The 22,571-nt window shown below is 42.0% G+C and overlaps 1 protein-coding gene across 2 annotated transcripts in view; it reads right to left on the reverse strand.

Moving 5' to 3' along the window:
• Positions 1-18,930, reverse strand: part of CUL5 (cullin 5) — a 50,693-nt gene extending 31,763 nt beyond the window's left edge. For both annotated transcript variants that reach the window (XM_063430179.1, XM_063430170.1), the window contains exons 1-2: positions 18,854-18,930; positions 2,268-2,377 (exon numbers count right to left, since the gene is read on the reverse strand). In XM_063430179.1, the coding sequence (XP_063286249.1) occupies positions 2,268-2,377; positions 18,854-18,874 (131 nt within the window). In that variant the 5' untranslated portion in view covers positions 18,875-18,930. The remainder of the gene's footprint in view (positions 1-2,267; positions 2,378-18,853) is intronic.
• Positions 18,931-22,571: the final 3,641 nt, after the last annotated feature.

Below are 22,571 nucleotides of genomic sequence, written 5' to 3' on the forward strand. Positions count from 1 at the left end.
CAGACTGCAGTCCGCTCAGCCACACTACAACAGCAGCAGGAGGGGAGCAGCTCAGCACAGCACTCCCCTCCTACTGATCACCATCATTGTTACTCACCTTTGGCCACAAACTCTGCTCCTCGGTCTGCATCCACGGAGCGCCGCCGGCACAATATATCGTCAAAATAAAATGGCGACGGGTCCGTGGAGCGTTCGTAAAGGCGGGAGTACGTAAAGCGGGAGTACGTAAAGCGGGAAATGCCTGTATATATACACATACATACATACATACATACACACACACACACACACACTTAATTTTAAACATGTTTAATTTTTTTTTACTTTCCCACCAGCAGGGGGACTGTCTGACAGCTCAGACAGTCCCCCTGCAGGCAGATCCACAGCCAGCTATAGGGGGCCATGTGATCGCTCTTTGAGAGCGATCACATGGCCCCTTTGGGCCTGATTTGCTGTGGGAGGGCTGCCTGGGCTGTCAGGCAGTCCTCCCGAAGAGGATTGCGGCGGAGGTAAGTACCATAGACCTCCAGGGATAGAAAGCCGTTACGGCGTTCTATGCCGCCGCAACGGCTTTAAAGCCCATTTAAATGGGGACAGCATAGAACGCCATAACGGGGTTAAACAAGAATCCTGCTAAAACAGTATAACAACACCATCTACACACATTTTCAAACAATGTAAGGGTTTTCTACACTAAACTCGAGATTGCAGTGAATTGAGACCAAATTACAAAATGTAGATTAAAATAGCTGTATTGGAAAAAATATATATAAATACAGAAAATAGGTGAAATGGCGCTATACAAATATGTACATAAAATCCCAGTGCGTCAAACAAACCAACCCGTGTTTTTGTCACCAAAAAACACTTACATGTACAGAATTGGATAAAAAGAAAGGAGGTTTTGCGCACACATTGGACGTATAGTAAGTTCTGAAAGATAAACAACTTTCATAGGGCAATATATACAATCCCAATAATAATGATAAAAGGAGTAATATGAAGCACTCACACTTTAGAGAGCCATATAAGTCGGCTCTCTACTTTGAAGATACGTTAAGTATTTCCAGTAAAGTGCTCTTGTGCAGATTGGTCCCACCATCAGATTTCATCTGGATATAATCAGGAACCAGGATAAGTTGAAATAAAATACTTTATTCACAATAAAAGATAAAAAAAAAACGACTAGCAATATCTTTTTTATTGTGAATAAAGTATTTTATTTCAACTTATCCTGGTTCCTGATTATATCCAGACGAAATCTGATGGTGGGACCAATCTGCACAAGAGCACTTTACTGGAAATACTTAACGTATCTTCAAAGTAGAGAGCCGACTTATATGGCTCTCTAAAGTGTGAGTGCTTCATATTACTCCTTTTATCATTATTATTGGGATTGTATATATTGCCCTATGAAAGTTGTTTATCTTTCAGAACTTACTATACGTCCAATGTGTGCGCAAAACCTCCTTTCTTTTTATCCGAAAAAATATATGCCCAACTCTGCTATAATTACAAACAGGCTATTTTAGTTTAAATTGTAAAAAATAGAATTCCAAATTAAACAATTTATTTGTAACTAAACTCTGTAGTGTACTGCAATAAAAGATATTAGCCTAAAGAGAAAATTAAATGCATGCAATTACATAATTGTCAGTTCATCACATTTGTATTATTTTAGGAAGCTTAGCACACGTTGGCACAGGGCTCGACAAATCCCAGGTCGCCATGGTGACTTAAAATGGTGTCCTGGCGCCTGGGTTTTGACAGCCCGACCCCTCGGAGGCAGGAGGCATGGTGAGAGTGGAGGCGGGCAGGCTGGCATTATGAGAGCGGAGACGGGCCAACATCGTGAGAGTGTGTGCCAGTATGTCTCTGCAAGTTTGTCTGTGTGTGTGTGTCAGCCAGAATGCCTGTAACAGTGTGTGTGTGTGTGTGTGTGTGTGCCTGTCAGTGATTTTGTGTTTGTTAGTATGTGTCAAATCAGCAAGTGTGTGCGCTTGTCAGTGAGTGTGTCTGTTTAGGTGACTACCCCCCTTTCAATCACATGGGAAATGTGTTTTTACTCTTCTCTAGGTGCAATGGGCCACTTGACTGGATTTACCCCCCCCCCCCAGGCCTAAGGCTGCCAACCCTCCCTTGATTTGGGATACAGATATTTATCTAAATCCTATAAAACTACATTTGCACAGGAAAAAAAAAAAAAAAAAAGTCTGTATTACCAAATACAAAATAAACTGGAAACATTGGACAGAATTTTCACTTACGAAAACAAGTCAAACCATTGCTGCTTTGTGACAGATTCTTGTCTTAACAGCTTCAAAACTATGGGCCGCATGGAATCCCATTTGTCCTCAAATTGAAGGGAACCTTTATTCTGTAAGTAAAAAGGTAACATAATCAGAAATCAGCAAAACATAAGTAATGAAATTCCTCAGTTTCATGGTCCAGTTATTGTAACATTCAGTGGACCCTGTAAAACATTTTTTAAAACCAAGTTAAAAAATCAACATGTTAAATATAAAATAAAAATCAAAGGCATTTTCTTTCATGTCAGTTCCAACTAACTTTACTTTTCCAATGACTTATTTTTGGATAATTTGCAATAGATTTCAAACTGACCTGCACTAACTTTTTTTTTTTTTTTTTACCAAGAAAATTATTATTTTTTACCCTCCCCCCCAAAAAAATCCCATAACACGCAGAGAGGGTTCAGAAAACCAACAAATAAAAATACACACACACACGAAACTCTAGTGCAAAATAGTAAATACATTATAGCTCCAATATTCTCATAAACTTGTGGTTAAATGGTCTACCAAAAAGGCCAATTGCAAATGGGAGGCCAAGCGCACAAGGTATGCCACTTTGGGGCATTAATTAATCGTAAGTTAAAATGTGTCCTTCAACCATAAATGTGACCTTGGCAGAGTTAGTCACTGTCAAAATTGTTAATCGTGGAATAGGCTGTTCTCTCTAAAACTCAAACAATGATTTGAAAAACACTGGCAAAATAAAAATGCTGAGTATTGCTGGGTTCAGAGTATGACACTAATTTCTGAATTAGCCAATATCATGATTACAACAATGGAAAACAAAACATACATTGGGGAGTGTAACCATTCCTTTTTATTTGCTTTTAAAATGTCAAATTGAAGTAATTGTATTGAAGTAAATACTCTAGGCTGGTGTCTATCTGCTGCAACCATGTACTTTTTTGTGGCAGTTTTTGGTTTTGTAACTGCTATTAAAGTGCCAGCATACAACACTTTATTTATTTTTTATTAGCTTTACAAACAGCATTTCACTTGCAAATGAAGCCAATCTATTTTCAGTTCATCTTCTGTAGCTGCACTTTTTGTTGGATATTATAAGCAAAATACAGAGCAGCCACCAAAAATGTATTTTTATATATCTTAATCATACATGTATGACCATGTGTCCTAAAAACCCCTAACAATACAATCAGCAAAAATGAAAAAAGTTTGAGATAATGCTTTAACAAACATATTGTAAATATATCAGAATTGCTTTAATCACTAAAATCAGGCTAAATGGCTCTGCAGTGAGCTTAAACACTGGTTTTGTGACAATATAACAACTCACTATACTATACACCCCTAAAGCACTTCAGCTGTCTGAAGAGCTTTGGTTTGAAGAATGTGTTCTCTTTTTCCCCCCAGTCTACAAAAATAGACATTTGTTACATCCCCCTTGTTCATCACATTCAAACTTACTTCCATTTTTTTTTATTTTTATAGCTCAGTAGAGGCAACAATTGCCGAGAGCACCTGTCTTGAGAAGACTTCTAATTGAACTGTAATTGGGTAGTCTGAAATTGGACAGTCACATAAATTCAAGGCTGGGTTAGAAGGGGAGGGCTTTCCAAGGCTGCAGATACAGATTTTCAGCTTTTTCACACTGTTTTTTTTTTTTTTTTTTTTAACAAATAACCAAGTAAAAAAAAAAGCACAATTAACTACACGCATGCTTTCATTGGGGTATATCTAAGAAACAGTGTTTTTTTTTGTTATTTTTTATTTGGGTAGTGGAGTGTCCCTTTAATATGCCCGGTGTATTCGGTCCTGTCTGCATACCACTAAAGCATAGAAACACCGAAACACCTATTTTATCAATGATTCATATGTTCTAACTGGTCTAAAAGATACCCTGTACAACTGGGGTAATTGGCAGGAAGCTCTGCAGCTACGGTGAAACACCAGATGTCATGATGGTACCCAACGTTCAAAGAAAATGATTAAGTTAAAAGTTGCTTGATCAACAGGAAGTTGTAGTTCCAAACTTATTGGAGACTTACTTTTTATCGGTCATTGATCCACAGTTTGAGCAATCAACATTATATTTAGAGACCAAATGACATACCAGGTATGTCATGATATAATGGGCTTTGCCTAGCTCGTGTTTAAAACATCTCCCCAGACCAAAGAGACTGTTTCCGTTAGGAGAGCAATCGTAGCTCCTTTCTTGACCACACTGGCATGCTGCTGCTCAATGCAGACTTCCAAACTAAACATATTCTCCATACACTCCAACCAGCATCTTTGAACTTTTGAGCACACTACCCGTAGCAAAAGTTGGTCTATTGTAGGGCTTGACAAATATGCTTGGAATCTAGGAGCCAGCTAAGAAAATTAGGAACAATGTTGTTCTACATCAAAAATGCAATTCTTAAAGGGACACTATAGTTGCCAAAACCACTCCAGCTTAATGTAGTTGTTCTGAAGTCTATATCCTGTCCTTGCATGCTTTTCAGAAAAAAAGGAAGTGGTTACATTGCTGCCTAGTAACACCTGTAGTGTCTGTGTAGAATATTACTATGTTCCTATTTATAGTAGGCATGGAGTCTAATGGGTTAAAAATAACAGATGGCACGTTGCTATGTTGTACCATGAGAACTCTGGAATGTAGTAATGGGGGGTCTTGTCCTTATATGGCCAGAGCTATTCAAAAGGTCTGACATCATTATGGTCATATCTATATAGAATAGTGTACAAAGGACCACAAAGTCTTGCTGTTGCTTGCTGCTTGAGGTTAATGTCCAGCTGTTCTCCAACTATGTAGAGTCTAACTCTCCCTTCAGGAGTCCAGCAATTGCCATATGCTGTTGAATATCCATTATCTTGTTACACCCTTTATGGTTTTAGTATGTATCAGCAACTGTTAGAATAAACCTAAAGAAACCGTAAGTCATATTGCGAATTAGTACTTTTGGTTAATATAGTTTAAATTCACACTATAGTCACCTGAACAACTTTAGCTTAATGAAGCCGTTTTGGTGTATAGAACATGCCCCTGCAGCCTCACTGCTAAATCCTCTGCCATTTAGGAGTTAAATCCCTTTGTTTATGAACCCTAGTCACACCTCCCTGCATGTGACTTGCACAGCCTTCCATAAACACTTCCTGTAAAGAGAGCCCTATTTAGGCTCTTTATTGCAAGTTCTGTTTACCGTATTTATCGGCGTATAACACGCACCTTTTCTCCCTGAAAATAGGGGGCAAATGATGTGTGCGTGTTATACGCCGATATACCATATTTTTCGCTCCATAAGATGCACTTTTTCCCCTCAGAAGTGAGGGGAAATGGCTGTGCGTCTTAGGAGCGAATGTGAAGGTTTACTTACCTGTCTTGAACTGTGGGCCGGTGTTCAGCGCGCAACGCGGTACTGGAACTTCAATTTCAGGTTCCGGTTTCCAGCGGGACTGAAAGGAAGTGTGCACACTTCCTTTCATTCCAGCCGGAAACCGGAACCTGAAATTGAAGTTCCTGTACCGCGGTGTGCGCTGTGAAGCTGGCCCACGCTTCAAGACAGGTAGAATACTATGGAAAGGGGGGAGAATACTATGGAAAGGGGGGAGAATACTATGGAAAGGGGGGAGAATACTATGGGAGGGGGTGAAATTTCCTTCTTAAAATGAGGTGCGTGTTATACGCCGATAAATCCGGTAATTAAGATTTTCTTATCCCCTGCTATGTTAATAGCTTGCTAAACCCTGCAAGAGCCTCCTGTATGTGATTAAAGTTCAATTTAGAGATTGAGATCCAATTACCGTATATACTCGAGTATAAGCCGACCCGAATATAAGCCGAGGCCCCTAATTTTACCCCCCAAAACTGGGAAAACTTATTGACTCGAGTATAAGACTAGGGTGGGAAATGCAGCAGCTACTGGTAAATTTCTAAATAAAATTAAATCCTAAAAAAATTACCGTATATTAATAGAATATTTATTTACAGTGTGTGTGTATATAATGAATGCAGTGCGTGTGTGCGAGTGCAGTGTGCGTGTGTGCGAGTGCAGTGTGCGTGTGTGCGAGTGCAGTGTGCGTGTGTGCGAGTGCAGTGTGCGTGTGTGCGAGTGCAGTGTGCGTGTGTGCGAGTGCAGTGTGCGTGTGTGCGAGTGCAGTGTGCGTGTGTGCGAGTGCAGTGTGCGTGTGTGCGAGTGCAGTGTGCGTGTGTGCGAGTGCAGTGTGCGTGTGTGCGAGTGCAGTGTGCGTGTGTGCGAGTGCAGTGTGCGTGTGTGCGAGTGCAGTGTGCGTGTGTGCGAGTGCAGTGTGCGTGTGTGCGAGTGCAGTGTGCGTGTGTGCGAGTGCAGTGTGCGTGTGTGCGAGTGCAGTGTGCGTGTGTGCGAGTGCAGTGTGCGTGTGTGCGAGTGCAGTGTGCGTGTGTGCGAGTGCAGTGTGCGTGTGTGCGAGTGCGAGTGCAGTGTGCGTGTGTGCGAGTGCAGTGTGCGTGTGTGCGAGTGCGAGTGCAGTGTGCGTGTGTGCGAGTGCAGTGTGCGTGTGTGCGAGTGCAGTGTGCGTGTGTGCGAGTGCAGTGTGCGTGTGTGCGAGTGCAGTGTGCGTGTGTGCGAGTGCAGTGTGCGTGTGTGCGAGTGCAGTGTGCGTGTGTGCGAGTGCAGTGTGCGTGTGTGCGAGTGCAGTGTGCGTGTGTGCGAGTGCAGTGTGCGTGTGTGCGAGTGCAGTGTGCGTGTGTGCGAGTGCAGTGTGCGTGCGAGTGCAGTGTGCGTGTGTGCGAGTGCAGTGTGCGTGTGTGAGTGCAGTGCGTGCGCGAGTGCAGTGCGTGCGCGAGTGCAGTGCGTGCGCGAGTGCAGTGCGTGCGCGAGTGCAGTGCGTGCGCGAGTGCAGTGCGTGCGCGAGTGCAGTGCGTGCGCGAGTGCAGTGCGTGCGCGAGTGCAGTGCGTGCGCGAGTGCAGTGCGTGCGCGAGTGCAGTGCGTGCGCGAGTGCAGTGCGTGCGCGTGTGCATGAGTGCAGTGTGTGCATGAGTGCAGTGTGTGCATGAGTGCAGTGTGTGTATGAGTGCAGTGTGTGTATATGAATGCAGTGTGAGTGTGTGTGATGCAGTGTGAGTGTGTATGTGTTGGGGGTGGGCATTTTGATTATTGTTATTTTAATCATTTTTTTTGTTATATTATTTATTTATTTTATTAATTATTATTTTAATTTTGTTTTGTTAGATTGTTATTTAATTTAATTATATTTTTTTTATTTTATTATTATTATAATATATTTTTTTTCGTCCCCCCTCCCTGCTTGATATATGGCAGGGAGGGGGGCTCTCCTTCCCTGGTGGTCCAGTGGGATTGGTAGTTCAGTGGGGGGGAGAGGGAGGGGGGCTGCAGAGATGTTACTTACCTGTCCTGCAGCTCCTGTCAGCTCTCTCCTCCTCCGCGCCGTCCGTTCAGCTCTTCTGTCAGCTCACACTGTAAGTCTCGCGAGAGGCGCGGCTCTCGCGAGATTTACACTGGGAGCTGACCGATGTGCTGAACGGACGGCGCGGAGGAGGAGGGAGCTGACAGGAGCTGCAGGACAGGTAAGTAACATCTCTGCCAGCCCCCCTCTCCCCCAGTCTGTATTATGGCAATGCAAATTGCCATAATACATACTAATGACTCGAGTATAAGCCGAGTTGGGGTTTTTCAGCACAAAAAATGTGCTGAAAAACTCGGCTTATACTCGAGTATATACGGTATTTAAGGTAAATTACATCTGTTTGAAAGTGAAACCAAATTTTTTTTTCCATGCAGGCTCTGTCAGTCATAGCCAGGGGAGGTGTGGCTAGGGCTGCATAAACAGAAACAAAGTGATTTAACTCCTAAATGACAGTGAATTGAGCAGTGAAATTGCAGGGGAATGATCTATACACTAAAACTGCTTCATTTAGCTAATGTAATTTAGGTGACTATAGTGTTCCTTTAATATTAACCTGGTGAGCCTTTAATCCAAGAAGATATACACATAAAATACTTATTTCAATAGCCAGGAATATCATACAGAAAACTATTTTATTACACTCCGTCCCTCAGATGACCTCTAGAAATGCTTCCTGGGTCAGGGCTGCACAGTGTGCAGCACCTAAGTTAATGCTCGCCATAGCGATGCATTGATTCAGTGCATCTCTATGAGGAAATGTTGACTAGCACAGCATGGCAATAGTCTCCCAATGATTTCCTATGGGGAAGTATTGAATTGCCTGAGATCATCATGATTGATCTCAGCCATGGGTTATGGGGGGCGCCAGCTGTGGATCGGCTTTCCCTGGGGTTCAGTGGGGCTGCTGTAATCTCCCTGCTCTGCTCCCCTGTACATTTAGTGATGCTGGGGCTGGAGTGACATTATATTCCATCTCCATGCATCACTGGTGGACAAGAGAGGGAGCAATGCAGGGAGATTACAGTTCTCACACCGCCTCCGCACTCAGTCAGCTGCATGCCTGCCTCCTTCAGCTCTCCATGAGCTGCCTGCCAGTCACCTGGGGGGCTGAATGGGTTCACAAACCTCAGGCGTCAAGACAAAATGTCCTTGTCGCCATGGCGACCTGCCGCCTAGGATTTGTCGAGCCATGGTCTATTATCAATATACATATCTTGTCAGTTCAGTAGAGTGCTATATTAAAGGACTACTCCACACCCCAAAAGCACTTTAGCTTATTGAAGTGCTTTATGTATGAGGAGTACCCTTATTTAACCTCAATTTATAAAAGTGCTGATTTCTCATGGAAATCAGCACTTTTATAAATTAACCGAATGCGTGTGCATTCGGCAGTGTGCGCATGTGCACAAGCCGGCAAACAACTGCATACACAAGGATATCAAGTCACAGGCTTTTCAATGACTTGTGTTGTGGTCCTTTAAAGGGACAATAAGCAATGAAACTAAAATCTTGGTCCAGTTGGTATGATGCAGAGAAAAGGTTGGCAAACTTCTTTTCATAGCACTGTTATCTTTGTGGTTAATGCCTTGTATTGCTTGAACATTCCTTACTAACTTTAGTAGTTTGTGAAATAGCTTGATATAGAAAGGAAGCAAGTGGATTTGCCATTAAGGAGTTAAATCACTTTTGTTTCTGTTTATGCAGCCCTAACCACACCTCCATGAAAATGAAAAAATAAATAAAGGTTTAATTTTCAATCAGATATTAACTTTGTGATGGAGCTCAGAGTGTCTCGGTAAAGGGTCACTCTCTTTCAGGGCTGAATATATGGAGTGATCACAGATGACTCACCTAAACACTAAGACTTAGTAAGGAGTGAATGGAGAACAAGAAACTATTTTATACACACACAACTCAAGGTGGTCCATGGCTCAAACAATGTTAATCCCAACATGGTGCCTCTGAGCCTGGGAGATAACTATATCAGTAACCGCTAAATGACTCAAATAACTACGTCTTACATCTCTCCGCCTCCTTTTGGCAAAAAAGTGCCCGTCACACTCACAGTGTTGAATTGACAATCGGTTAAAGTTTTAGCTGACCGCAGTTGATTTCCAATATAATGGAGAGTTCCATGTAGCCAGCCTGAATGATAACTAGGAGAATCGTGGCTTTCCCTGCGAGGCTCAGCTACCGGTTGGATTGAAGTGAAGATGTTTTTCTGGGCTGTGCCTGGTGAAGGACAGGGGGAAAACCAGTGAGTATGACTAGCTTCTACGTAAGAAACTGTGGCGAATGTTTCGTGCTTAGTGGCAGAACTGCAGTTGTCTCAAATTTGCTTTAGAGGTTTTTAATCAACTGGACTGTTAATTGAAATGTAATCACACACACAGGAGTCTCCTGCAGGTTCTAGAAGGTTATAAACAGAGCAAGAGATAAATTCTAAATGAAACAATGTGCAATAAAGGAAGTTTAAACATTAGATATCACTTTAGAGGAAGTGTTTAGGAAGGTTGTGTAAATCACATGGTGTGATAAGGGCTGTAAACAAAAGTGATTTAACTCCTAAATGGCAGAGAATTGAGCAGTGAAACAGCAAGGCATGAGATGTACACCAAAACGGTTTCATTAAGCTAAAGTTGTTTTGGTGCCTGTAGTGTCCCTTTAATGCTGAATTATTAATACAGTTGAGGAGGGTCAGTTATGTGAAATTGCTGCTAAAAAGTTTAAAATAACACTGGATAACAGTGCCCGGGACTATAATCAGCACGCAGTAGTTATTATGCTGCCTAATATACTGCACACACACTATGTGAAAGGTATTTAACCCCTTAAGGACGAAACTTCTGGAATAAAAGGGAATCATGACATGTCACACATGTCATGTGTCCGTAAGGGGTTAAAAGGACCACTATAGTCACCCAGACCACTTCAGCTCCCTCAGGCGCGGAGCAGTGATGCCGGAGCCGGAATATGACATCATTCCGGCTCCGGCATCACTAAGAGGTGCGCGAGGTAGGTGAACAGGAGGATCACTGATCCCTTGTCACCTCCACTATGAGCCTGCCTGCCCATGTGTCTGCCAGCCCAGCAAACAGCAGCCCCACTGGACCCAAGGGAAGAAGCCATCAAAATGTAAGCAAATAATAAAAAAAAAGTTGTGAGTGTGTCAGTGTATGTGTTTGTTAGTGTGCCTCTTAGTGAGAGTGTTAGTGTGTGTCTGATAGTGAGAGTGTGTGTGTGTGTGTCTGACAGTGAGAGTGTGTGTGTGTGTGTGTGTGTTTGTTAGTGAGAGTGAGTGTGTCAGTGAGAGTTTGTGTGTTAGTGGGTGTCCGTTGGTGAGTGTTAGTATGTCTGTTAGTGAGCGTGTGTGTGTCTGTTAGTGAGAGTGTGTGTGTCTGTTAGTGAATGTGTATGTCTGTTAGCGAATGTGTGTCTCTCACACTGAGTGTATATGTGTCTCTCAGTGAGTGTGTATGTGTGTTTGTCAGTGTGCGTCTGTCAGTGAGTGTGTATGTGTATCTGTCAGTGAATGTATGTGTCAGTGTGTCTGTCGGTGAATGTGAGTGTGTGTGTCTCTCTGTCAGTGAGTGTGTATGTTTCAGTGAAAGTGTGTGTTGGTTAAACAGTGTGTGTGTGACAATGACTGTGTATCTGTCAGTGAGTGTATGTCAGTGTATGCATCAGTGAAGGTGTGTGTCAGGCACAGAGCGTGTTGGCTTTTAACAGGAAGTGAAATTTAGAAGGGGGGTGTCTGAGCTTTGTCATTTACTAAGTTACAGCTTGAGTGCAGGGACATAATTTGTATATATATATATATATATATATATATATATATATATATATATACTGAACAAAATCATATAGGGAAGAGACAAACAAAAAGGCTATGGCGGGGAAAACATTGTGATTGAAAACCCCTTCCACCTGAAGTCTGTGGATAGTTAATACAACGTTTAACAAAAATCTGCACACCAGTCAAGCCATAAAACTGCTATGTTTACATTGCAGGGTTAATCCAGTCTCTAGTGGCTGCCTTCGTGACAGCCGCTAGAGGCGTTTCCCCGACGCTCAATGCGAAACACACATTGAGCATGCAAAACGTCCATAGGAAAGCATTGAGAAATGATTTCCTATGGGCGTTTTTATTGCGCGCGCGGCTCTAGCGGCGCATGCGGCTCCACTTGGGAGCCAACGTCGGAGGGAGAGGAGAGGTCCCAGCACTAGATAAAGGTAAGTGGCTGAAGGGTTATATAGTGCCAAGAAAAAGAGTTTGTTTTCCTGACACTATAGTGGTCCTTTAATAAAGTAAATGAAGATGGGATGAAATTAGGTAAACTAAAAAGATGATTTGGAACGTATCCCTAAATAACAAATTTGGGGCAACAATAGAAAACAGCAGGAATTCACTTGGCTTCCCAGATAATTGTTAAATCTTTAGAACTTTATCCTGAATTGTACTTCAGAAATAATATTAATAATAAAATAAATATATATATATATATTTTTTTTTTTCTCATAATGATGAAGAATCTTTACCAAAACACACACACATATATACACACACACATATATTGCATAAGCCTGCCACAACAACGTCAATGTACCCCAAAGAAACCTCTTGATTTCATATATATCAAACATAAGGACACATTTTGAAGCAATGACAAAATCAGACAAAAAATGACAAAATATGCACATAATTTTCAAATAAGATGGTTTTGCAGAAATAATTATTTTGACCTACATATTTAGGGTTGCATGTCGTTTAAGGAACACCATATATGTCTAGTACAAAAATAGTCATGCAGAGCTGCTATGTGCTCTTCTCTAAATAGATATGAAGCCGCATGCTTACAAACAGCATTTTTATGTGAGCACATCATGTATTTAGTGAACCTGTTAACGTTTGGAGGGTGTTTAGAAATTACACACATAAAAACAAAATCACAAATTTCAACAGTTAACTACATTCTGCTTCTAGCTATTGGAACAGCAGTGTGTTTATCCCAAATGTCTGTGGAGCAGGAAATATATATAGTATATACACACTGATGTTACCTATACATTACCTAATGTTTCTATCCACTACCTAAAGCACCAGAGAATTGAGTAGTAAGACCGAAGGGGCATGAGCTATACACCTAAATCACTTTATTAAAGGATCACTTTATTAAAGCGGTTTACCTGACACTATAGTACCCTGAGGGTGCTCCCACCCTCAGGGCCCCCCTCCAGTGGCGCTGAAGGGGTTAAAACCCCTTCAGCAGCTTACCTTATTCCAGCGCTGGGCTCCCTCGGCGCTGGTGACCTCTCCTCCCCTACCGGCGTCAGCGGAGCCGAATGCGCCGCGCATTCAAGCTGTTAATAGGAAAGCATTTCTCGATGCTTTCCTATGTACGCTCTGCGCGATGGAGGCATAATATGCCTCCCGCGTCGCAGATGCGCCTCTAGTGGCCGTCCGGAAGACAGGCACTAGAGGCTGGCTTAATCCCAAATGTAAACATAGCAGGTTTGCACCTGAAGGGTTAAAACCTGAGGGACCTGGCACCCAGACCACTTCATTGAGCTGAAGGTGTCTGGGTGACTATAGTGTCCCTTTAAGCTTAAGTTGTTTTGTGTTCATAGTGACCCTTTAACACAATAAATTGGATTGCTGGTCAATGGAAAAAAAGAATAGGTGTGCTGGTACCTTCTGATATTTGGTTGCTTCACTGCTACTGGCAAAACCAGGGTTAATTGTGTACCCTTCATTTGTTGAAAAGGCAGATTTAAAAAAAAAAAAAAAAAAAAAGAAAGGTATTTAATATATACATATGCACGTCAAACCTGTATTAATGGAGAAAATACATCTAGTAATTGTGTATTACTGAAAATAAGGCTACATCGCCTTAGACATAACTATCCAATAACTTTTTTTTTTTTTTAATTTCTTTTATTCCTTTATTTCTAAAAAGACAAAAATGGTCCAGGGATGCAAATACATGTCATTCTACAAAGATGAATGGGAATGTAATCAAGAATAAACTGCACATTTGTTGCTTAGTTCAAAGTGTATGCAACATACACACACAGCACACCCAATGTGTTCTCACATAGAATAAATATTGTAGTGAGTGAGCAGCTTAACACGCTCTGCAATAGACACAAAAAGTGGGGGTTTTTTGCACACCCACAAACAAATTTTGCTGGATGCTGATCTAATCGGTAAATCATTGACCAAGAGTAGAAACATATAATGTTATGGCAGATAAGAACCATTAAGCCCATCTAGTCTCCCCAATTTTCTAAATATGTGCATTAGTACCTCATCTTAAAGGGACTCTCCACTGCCGGTTCCTGCCTCTCTCCCTCCCACCCCCCATCCCATGCTGCTAAAGGAGTTAAAACCCCTTTAAAATCACTTACCTGAATCCAGCGCCGATGTCCCTCGGCGCTGGGTCAGGCTCCACCCACGTGCCTCCCACGCCAACGTCTGCCGGCGGGGGAGACCTAATGTGCATGCGCGGAAATTATTCAATGCTTTCCGATAAGGATTCTGGCGAAACTGGAGGTCCTCATGCATAGCGCGAGGAAGTCCAGCGTCGTTTAAAACACTTTTTGTGTTCTAAGAACACGGAAGTCCCTCTAGTAGCTGTCTAATAAACAGCCACTAGAGGAGGACTTAACCATGCTAGGTAATTATTGCAGTATATAAAAACTGCAATAATTACCCTTGCAGGGCTAAGGGTGGTGGGAGTTGGCACCCAGACCACTCCAATGGGCAGAAGTGGTCTGGGTGCCTGGAGTGTCCCTTTAAGTCTAGGATAGCGTTATGCCTATCCCACGCATGCTTAAACTCCCTCACTGTGTTAACCTCTACCACTTGAGCTGTAAGGCTATTCCATGCATCAACTATCCTCTCAGTAAAGTAATACTTCCTGAAATAATTTTTAAACCTTTGCCCCTCTTAAAAGAGTATATGGAATATGCACAGAGATTACGATCACACTATGTTCAGCATTTCATATTACAACACTGCACATGCAGACTCCAAGCAAGCACCATGACCACTTAAAAACACTAAAGTGGTCTATTCTTGCCCATAACTGGAGATTTCCACCACAGTGAGTAACCCCACAGTAAATGAGAACAAATTAAGCTGAAAAGTATTTAATTTGCAAACAAGGTTGATGACAACTTAAAAAAAATTACTAGGCTAATAAATGCATAGTATTTAATATACATGAATAATGTATTTAAAAAAACAAAAATAAAATATATTTGACATATGCAGCGAATGGTGATAAGAACAAACTGTTAAGATATATGGCACCAGCTGGGCAGTTGCCAATCACATGCATTTCATAGAAAAGCATGACTTAAGTGACAGCTATTAACTAAACCAACCCAGTATTTCTTAAAGAGAAGAAATTGATGTAAATCAGTGAGCCAGGCAGTGAGTTGAAAAAAGAACAGCACATCTCCCAACATGTCAAGGGAACAAACAGAGGCACTTTATTTTTAGGTATGTGAGTGGAGATGTGCCCATGGGCAGGCTATCCGAGACATTTTAGATGACTTGCCAATAACAATTAACAACTAAAATGTAATTAAGAACAGAATCTTCTTTACACATACTAATTTCTAAGCACAATTATTGAAGTTTAAAGGGACACAATAGTCACCAAAATAACTACAGCTTAAAGGAACACTATAGTCACCTAAATTACTTTAGCTAAATAAAGCAGTTTTAGTGTATAGATCATTCCCCTGCAATTTCACTGCTCAATTCACTGTCATTTAGGAGTTAAATCACTTTGTTTCTGTTTATGCAGCCCTAGCCACACCTCCCCTGGCTATGATTGACAGAGCCTGCATGGAAAAAAAAACCTGGTTTCACTTTCAAACAGATGTAATTTACCTTTAAAAATGGTATCTCAATCTCTAAATTGAACGTTAACCACATACAGGAGGCTTTTCCAGGGCCTAGCAAGCTATTAACATAGCAGGGGATAAGAAAATCTTAAAGGACCACTCTAGGCACCCAGACCACTTCAGCTTAATGAAGTGGTCTGGGTGCCAGGTCCCTCTAGGATTAACCCTTTTTTTTTTAATAAACATAGCAGTTTATACTGAGGGTTAATCCAGCCTCCAAAACCTCTAGTGGCTGTCTCATTGACAGCCGCTAGAGGCGCTTGCGTGCTTCTCACTGTGAAAATCATAGTGAGAGCACGCAAGCGTCCATTGGAAAGCATTGTAAATGACCAGCTGAATGCGAGCGCGGCATGCGCATTCAGCCGATGAAGTCGCAAGGAAGAAGGAGAGGAGGAGGAAAGCTCCCCGCCCGGCGCTGGAGAAAGAGGTAAGTTTAACCCCTTCCTCCCCCCAGAGCCCGGCGGGAGTGGGTCCCTGAGGGTGGGGGCACCCTCAGGGCACTTTAGTGCCAGGAAAACGAGTATGTTTTCCTGGCACTAGAGTGGTCCTTTAATTAAACAGAACTTGCAATAAGGAAAGCCTTAATAGGGCTCTCTTTACAGGAAGTGTTTATGGAAGGCTGTGCAAGTCACATGCAGGGGTGTGTGACTAGGGTTTATAAACAAAGGGATTTAACTCCTAAATGGCAGAAGATTGAGCAGTGAGGCTGCAGGGGCATGTTCTATACACCAAAACTGCTTCATTAAGCTAAAGTTGTTCAGGTGACTATAGTGTCCCTTTAATGTAATTGACCTGGTTAATATAGTGTGTCCCTGCAAGCATTTTAACATACACTCCCTTTTCAGAGAATTGCTCCTTAGGGACACCTCCAGTGGCAGTCAGACAGCCACTAAAGATGCTTTATGAGTCAGTGATGCACAATGTTCAGTGTCTCCACGCTTTGCATGGAGATGCTGAACATTCCTCATAGAGATTAATTGATTTTTATTAGTGATAATGCAGAAGGTCTTGATGGTAAGGTATGTCTTTTTGCTGATGATACAAAGATATGCAACAGGGTTGATGTTCCAGGATAGATAAGCCAAATGGCAAATAATTTAGCTAAACTATAAAAATGGTCAGAGTTGTGGCAGATGACATTTACTGTGGATAAGTGCAAGATAATGCAATGCAAGGTAATAGCAGTAGAAAGAAGGAAGTGCCCATGCCATTGTACAGAACACTGGTGAGACCTCACTTGGAGTATTGTATGCAGTACTGGAGACCATATCTCCAGAAGGATATTGATACTTTAGAGAGTTCAGAGAAGGGCTACTAAACTGATTCATGCATTACAGGATAAAACCTTACAAGGATAGGTTTAAAGGATCTTAACATGTATAGCTTGGAGGAAAGACAGGTGGTGGTGGTGGTGGGGGGGGGGGGGGGGATATGATAGAAACATTTAAATACATTCTTATCTGCCATCACATTCTATGTTTTTATAATTCAAAGCATCTCTATGAGGAGATGTTGACTGATTAAAGTGGCATTTCGCTCTGTCCCTGAACCACCTCCTTGGATAAGATCATAATTGACAATCTCAGCCAATCCAATGCTTTCCTAGAAGGAAGTAGAATGCAACTTTGTATTCCTATCACTATAGTATCCCTTTTAAAGGGGGCAATGGAGGCCTAGATAGTGTTTTGAATACCACAGGCTCAGGAATAAATGTTTGTATTCCTGACTCCTGACCCTATATTGGTTACCTAAAACCTCATTGCTTTGGAGCTCTGCTATACACTCAAGACACAGCAACAATATCAGCTGCTAGAAAATAGCGACAAAGGGACTTATGCCCAAAGTAGGGACTGTCTGTCCTAAATAGGGAAAACTGGGATAGAAGAGTATGGGACATGTTGGATCAGACTGTATACATAGCTTAGACTAGCAGGAGTAATAACAGTGAAATACCTGCAAGAGGAAAAGCTGTGTGTTCACTGTCAACATGCTGTCCAAGCGGACATCGAACACCAAAGTTACACAAATTCTTCAATTTCTGGTTGGTTGAGGCCACCAGCTGAAGGTGCAGCCCCACAGATTAGCCATTACCATTACAATAACAAAACACTGCACAAACAGGGTCCACAGATAACAGCCATGTCATCATTAATTTATGGTGGTTTTGGTGTGGCATGGGTTACCTACCGTGTGTGAATGAACTCAAATGAGTGTGTGAAAAGGAGTGTGCAGAGTGTGTGAAAACTAACAAGGATCTACAAGTACTATAGCCACTACAACACCACTGTCGTTCCACTCCCACATTAGCAAGATTTGAGCAGCAGTCTATGCTGCGGGTGCCTCAGGACCCTTGGACTGCTCAAACCGCTTAAAATCATTTACACTAGAAACCCAAGGGGATGGCACATAGTGGTTTTGGATGGCACATAGTGGTTTTGGTACCTAGACTGCCTATAACAATTAATCGGGTCTTTCAAAGTGTATTTTAAACAATTGCATCACTATTAAGCATTAGTGTTTTCTCTTCATTATATGCATGTACAACCCCCCCCCCCCCCACAATGCAATTAGATCTTGCCAGAAGGACAGCAGCATTTTTTTAAGTGAGTGTCAGAGTTTGTAGGCTGACCTGACACAAAAGGGGGGCACAGATGGCCAAACACTCCAGTTGTTGTAAAATGCAAGTCACAGGAAGCCCTGTTCTCATTCACAGTCTACACTAAGGTTGGTGTCAGTTGTCTTTAAAATACCTTTTTTTTCCCTTTCAAAAAAATAAAGAAATTGCCCCAAAAATGTAAATGATTCCAAGTAAAGCAGTGGCACCCCAGCTTCTCAGAGCTCCCATTTCCCATGATTTTCTACCAGCCATGTTTATTGAACAGAATCCGGTTACAATACTAGAGCTTTATCAGCCAGACAAGGGCTGGTGACCCTCCAGCTGCAGTGAACTACGTTTCCCATGATGCTCTGCCAGCCACTTCATTACAGGGTCACAGACAGTATGCTGGAGCTAGGGGCGATGCCAGGTGACAGCCAGCTGCCGGGGACCAGTAGGCAGGGCACAGACTAGCCCCGTGTGGCCGGTATCCGCCGGCCGGGGCCGGTATGTCACACAGGAAAGCTCCGAGCACAGCAATGGCAGCGCTGGGTCTCGCCAGCCTTCCTCGAGATTCAGAGGGATCCCGCCGCGAGTCCGGCCCCCGGGGGCCGTGTGGGTAACGAGGGGAGAGCGACAGAGAGTGGGGGGGGGAGGGAACCTTACCTTCAAAAGATTAGATGCCATGTTCCCTCAACTTGTCCTCCCGCGAGATCTTCCCTCCCAAACCCCGCGAGACCTCAGTCGCTCCGTCCGCCCCCCTCCTCACGTGATCTTCCCTCCCAAACACCGCGAGAACACACTTCCCTCCTCAATCCCCGCGAGATCCGGTGTTGGCGCGCTGGGAGCTCCGTTATAGCATTGCGGCGGAGAGGGGGGCTGATGGTTGATGGGACTGATTTTTATTTATTTTTTTTCTTAAATTTAAATATATGAATTTTAAAAATTAATGCTTTCAATTATTTTTTACAGCTTTCGTGCTGTGTTTCTGCTCATGGTTACGTGGGTCCAGTCTGACCTGTTAATTTATTTTTATTTATTTTTTCTTCATTATCAAATTAGATTTTTGTCTGTTATCTAATCAATATCAATAACATTGAAATGGTTCTGTTTTTGCTGGGATCTGAAATGTATAGATTTTTTTTTTCCAAATTTCATAGTTTTGATGTACAGTGATATAAATTGTTTTGTGAAAGTGCACAGTTTATTTTAAGCCATTCACTTATTTTTCTTATTTTTTTTATGTGTTAAGCCGTCAGTTAAATTAAATGTCTTTCAGTTTTGTAAATGGGGTTTGATGGATGTAAAAAATCCATTATATGGAAAATTGAATGTGAAGTCCAAATGGATTTAACTCCTAAATGGCAGAGGATTGAACAGTGAGGCTGCAGGGGCATGTTCTATACACCAAAACTGCTTCATTAAGCTAAAGTTGTTCAGGTGACTATAGTGTCCCTTTAATGCTTACTTCAGGGATGTACGATTGGAGATAGGAGCTGCTTTAGACCAGATTTTATTGGGGTTTATTTTTTTTTTTAACAAGATGTCCCATGCTTTTATTGTGATTTTTGTTGATGGAAACATATTGATGAAATTTGGTCTTTAAGATGGAGGAAGCCAAATTGTTGTTAACCCCTTAATGACGGACCAGTCATGCTAGGGAAGCATTTAATGACTGACCTGGTCCGTCATGCGCTAAAATTAACCCCAGATCACCGTGGTGCTGGTGATCGCGGGGTTAACACTGTTGCTGGGTACCTCAGTCAGTAGCAGACCAGCAACAGCAGATCGTGATGTCCCAGCGCATGTAATCGCTGTGACAGTCAATCACAGCGGTCACAATGCTGCTGGGATATCAGATCCGCCTCCCTCAACCAATGATTACAATCGGCATATGGGGGGAGTTGACCTGTCCGATCAACTGATGCAACCGTATTTGATCATGCGAAAGACCAGAGCATGGTATAAAAAAATGGGCATATATATAATGCAGACTACAATCCACAATGCCTTTTGTAATTTTTTAAAAATGCGAATGCTGAGCTTAAATGCTCATTTCTGGGCTGCTTGAGTGCCACAAAGGGCAATCAATGGAGCCTAGCAAAATAATGGAGGCAGGTCACTTCTGCTTCAGGATTCCATCAGCCACAAAAAAGAAAACGCCCCAGAAAAGGTGCAGGGTGTCTTACAAGAGGGGAGTAAGAGCCGAGACCAGTTACTACTGCCCTGATTGCCCCTAACACCCCGGCATATAAATACTGAAATGGACAGGTCTCCTAAATGGCACTGTAGCTTCACGAAATAGTGCCAAAGACATTCATTGGGGGTATTATTTTACTTAGAAGATTTAGCGGAGCATAATTTTGAGGCTTTGATCATAGTGTTCCAATTTAAATATACAAAATACCCAGCAAAAATGAAATCCGTATGTAAAATAAAAAAAAAATGCCAAAAATAGTTTTTGCCACTTACTTTGACATATATTAACGAAAAAATGGGGGAATGTTAAGGCACCATATGAGATACCCTGGAGTATCTAATTTTACAAATGGTAGGACTTTGTGTGTGGTTTGTTTTTTTAAACAAACTTCTATACTACCCCAAACTGAAACATAGGCCCATCAAATCTGTCTCAAAATTCTACTGTAAATATTGACATGGACAGATCTCCTGTATTGCTCTGTAGCTTCACAAAATAGTAGAAGACATACAATGGGGGTATTGTTGTACTCAGCAGATGTATCTGAACACAAAAAAAAGTTTTGTACAGGAATAGCACACACCAACTTTACGAAATACATATGAGAATATATTTGTTATAAGTGTGTGTCAAAAAAAAAAAAACCCCACACAATCTTACTCCAATATTTGGCAGAGCTTGGCGGTGAAATGGCTACGTAAAAAGTGTCAAAAAACCCTTGGGTAAATAGCCTGTGAGGTCTTCTTTATATAAATATATACTTTTGTGTGGCAATTTTGTTTTCTTTTATGGCTATTAAGCTTACAAGACAAACATTCTAAAATCGCTCCACATTAAAAGTTTATTTGACTCCTTGTATTTTGTGACCTGTAACTACCAAAAAAAAAAATTCTTAGACACATCATATATTCTGTAAATCAGAACTACTAAATTTATTTTTAATTACTTTCCTTAACCTTCACTAATTATGCACACATTATTATTGCAAAAACTGTAAAAAACAAACAATATTTTCCTTTTTTTAATAATAAGCATTTATATATGTATATATTACATCAAATTAAAGCCCTTTTTGGTGCAATAAATTAGTAAGATTCACTGTCCCCTCTGACGGGCCAGGTCAGACGAAACGCGCTCGTCAGGGGTTCATTGATTGCTGTCTCTGATCATGGTTTGACAGCATTACATTATACTTTTCCTTTAGGCATCTGGCATCCTATCCACTGACCATTAGGGTTTTCGGACAGTTCTATTAATGGGTTTTCGATGTAGGTACCCTCGAAGGCACCGAAGTGGGGGGCTTACAAGACAAGCATACCAAATTCTATAATCGCTCCACATTAAGTTTATTTTACTCCTTGTGCTTTGTGAACTGTACCTACCAAAAAAAAAACCTTAAAATCCCTGACATCATATATTCTGTAAATCAGAACAACTAAATTAACTTATTTTTAATTACTTTCCTCAACCTGCACTAATTATGCACACATTATTATTGCAAAAACTGAGGGGAATATTTTTTTTTCCTTTTATTGGCTTTTTAAAAAAAAAATCATTTATACATGTATATGTTGCATCAAATTAACCCTTAAAGGGACACTATAGGCACCTGAACAACTACAGCTTAATGTAGTTGTTCAGGTATTATCTATAGCTCCCTACAGGCAATCCAATGTAAACACTGTATTTTCAGAGAAAATACAGTGTTTACATTGATTGATAGACGGCCACGCAGGGCCCTAAAAAGGCCCTGTACACGTCAGACGTATTAAAATACGTCTGACGTGTTCAGGAGAGAGAAGGCACTGTGTGCGCGCCTTCTCTCTCCAGCCTGTCAGCGGAGGAGGGGGGCGGGCAAAGACCGCAAGCTGAGCTGTCACTCAGCTTGCGGCCGCGCGCATGCGCGGTAGTGCGCTCAGGACTTCAGAGGGCGGCATGAATGCCACCCTCTGAAGTATGTGCGCATGTGCGGCAAAGCCGCGCATGCACACAAGGGAGCAATGACGCTTCCAAATGGAAGCGTCTGATTGCTCCCTGCTCGCGCCCGCCTATTTCGTCATTTTGACGAAATAGGGGGCGAGGCTCCCGGCGCTGGAACCAGGTAAGTAAAATCTCTTCCCTGGAGAGTCCCTTTAAGGACTGGACTGTTTTTGCGATGTACATTTGCGACCAGGCCTCTTTTTA

This window comes from Pelobates fuscus, chromosome 1 (assembly GCF_036172605.1).
Source record: "Pelobates fuscus isolate aPelFus1 chromosome 1, aPelFus1.pri, whole genome shotgun sequence".
Lineage (NCBI taxonomy): Eukaryota > Metazoa > Chordata > Amphibia > Anura > Pelobatidae > Pelobates > Pelobates fuscus.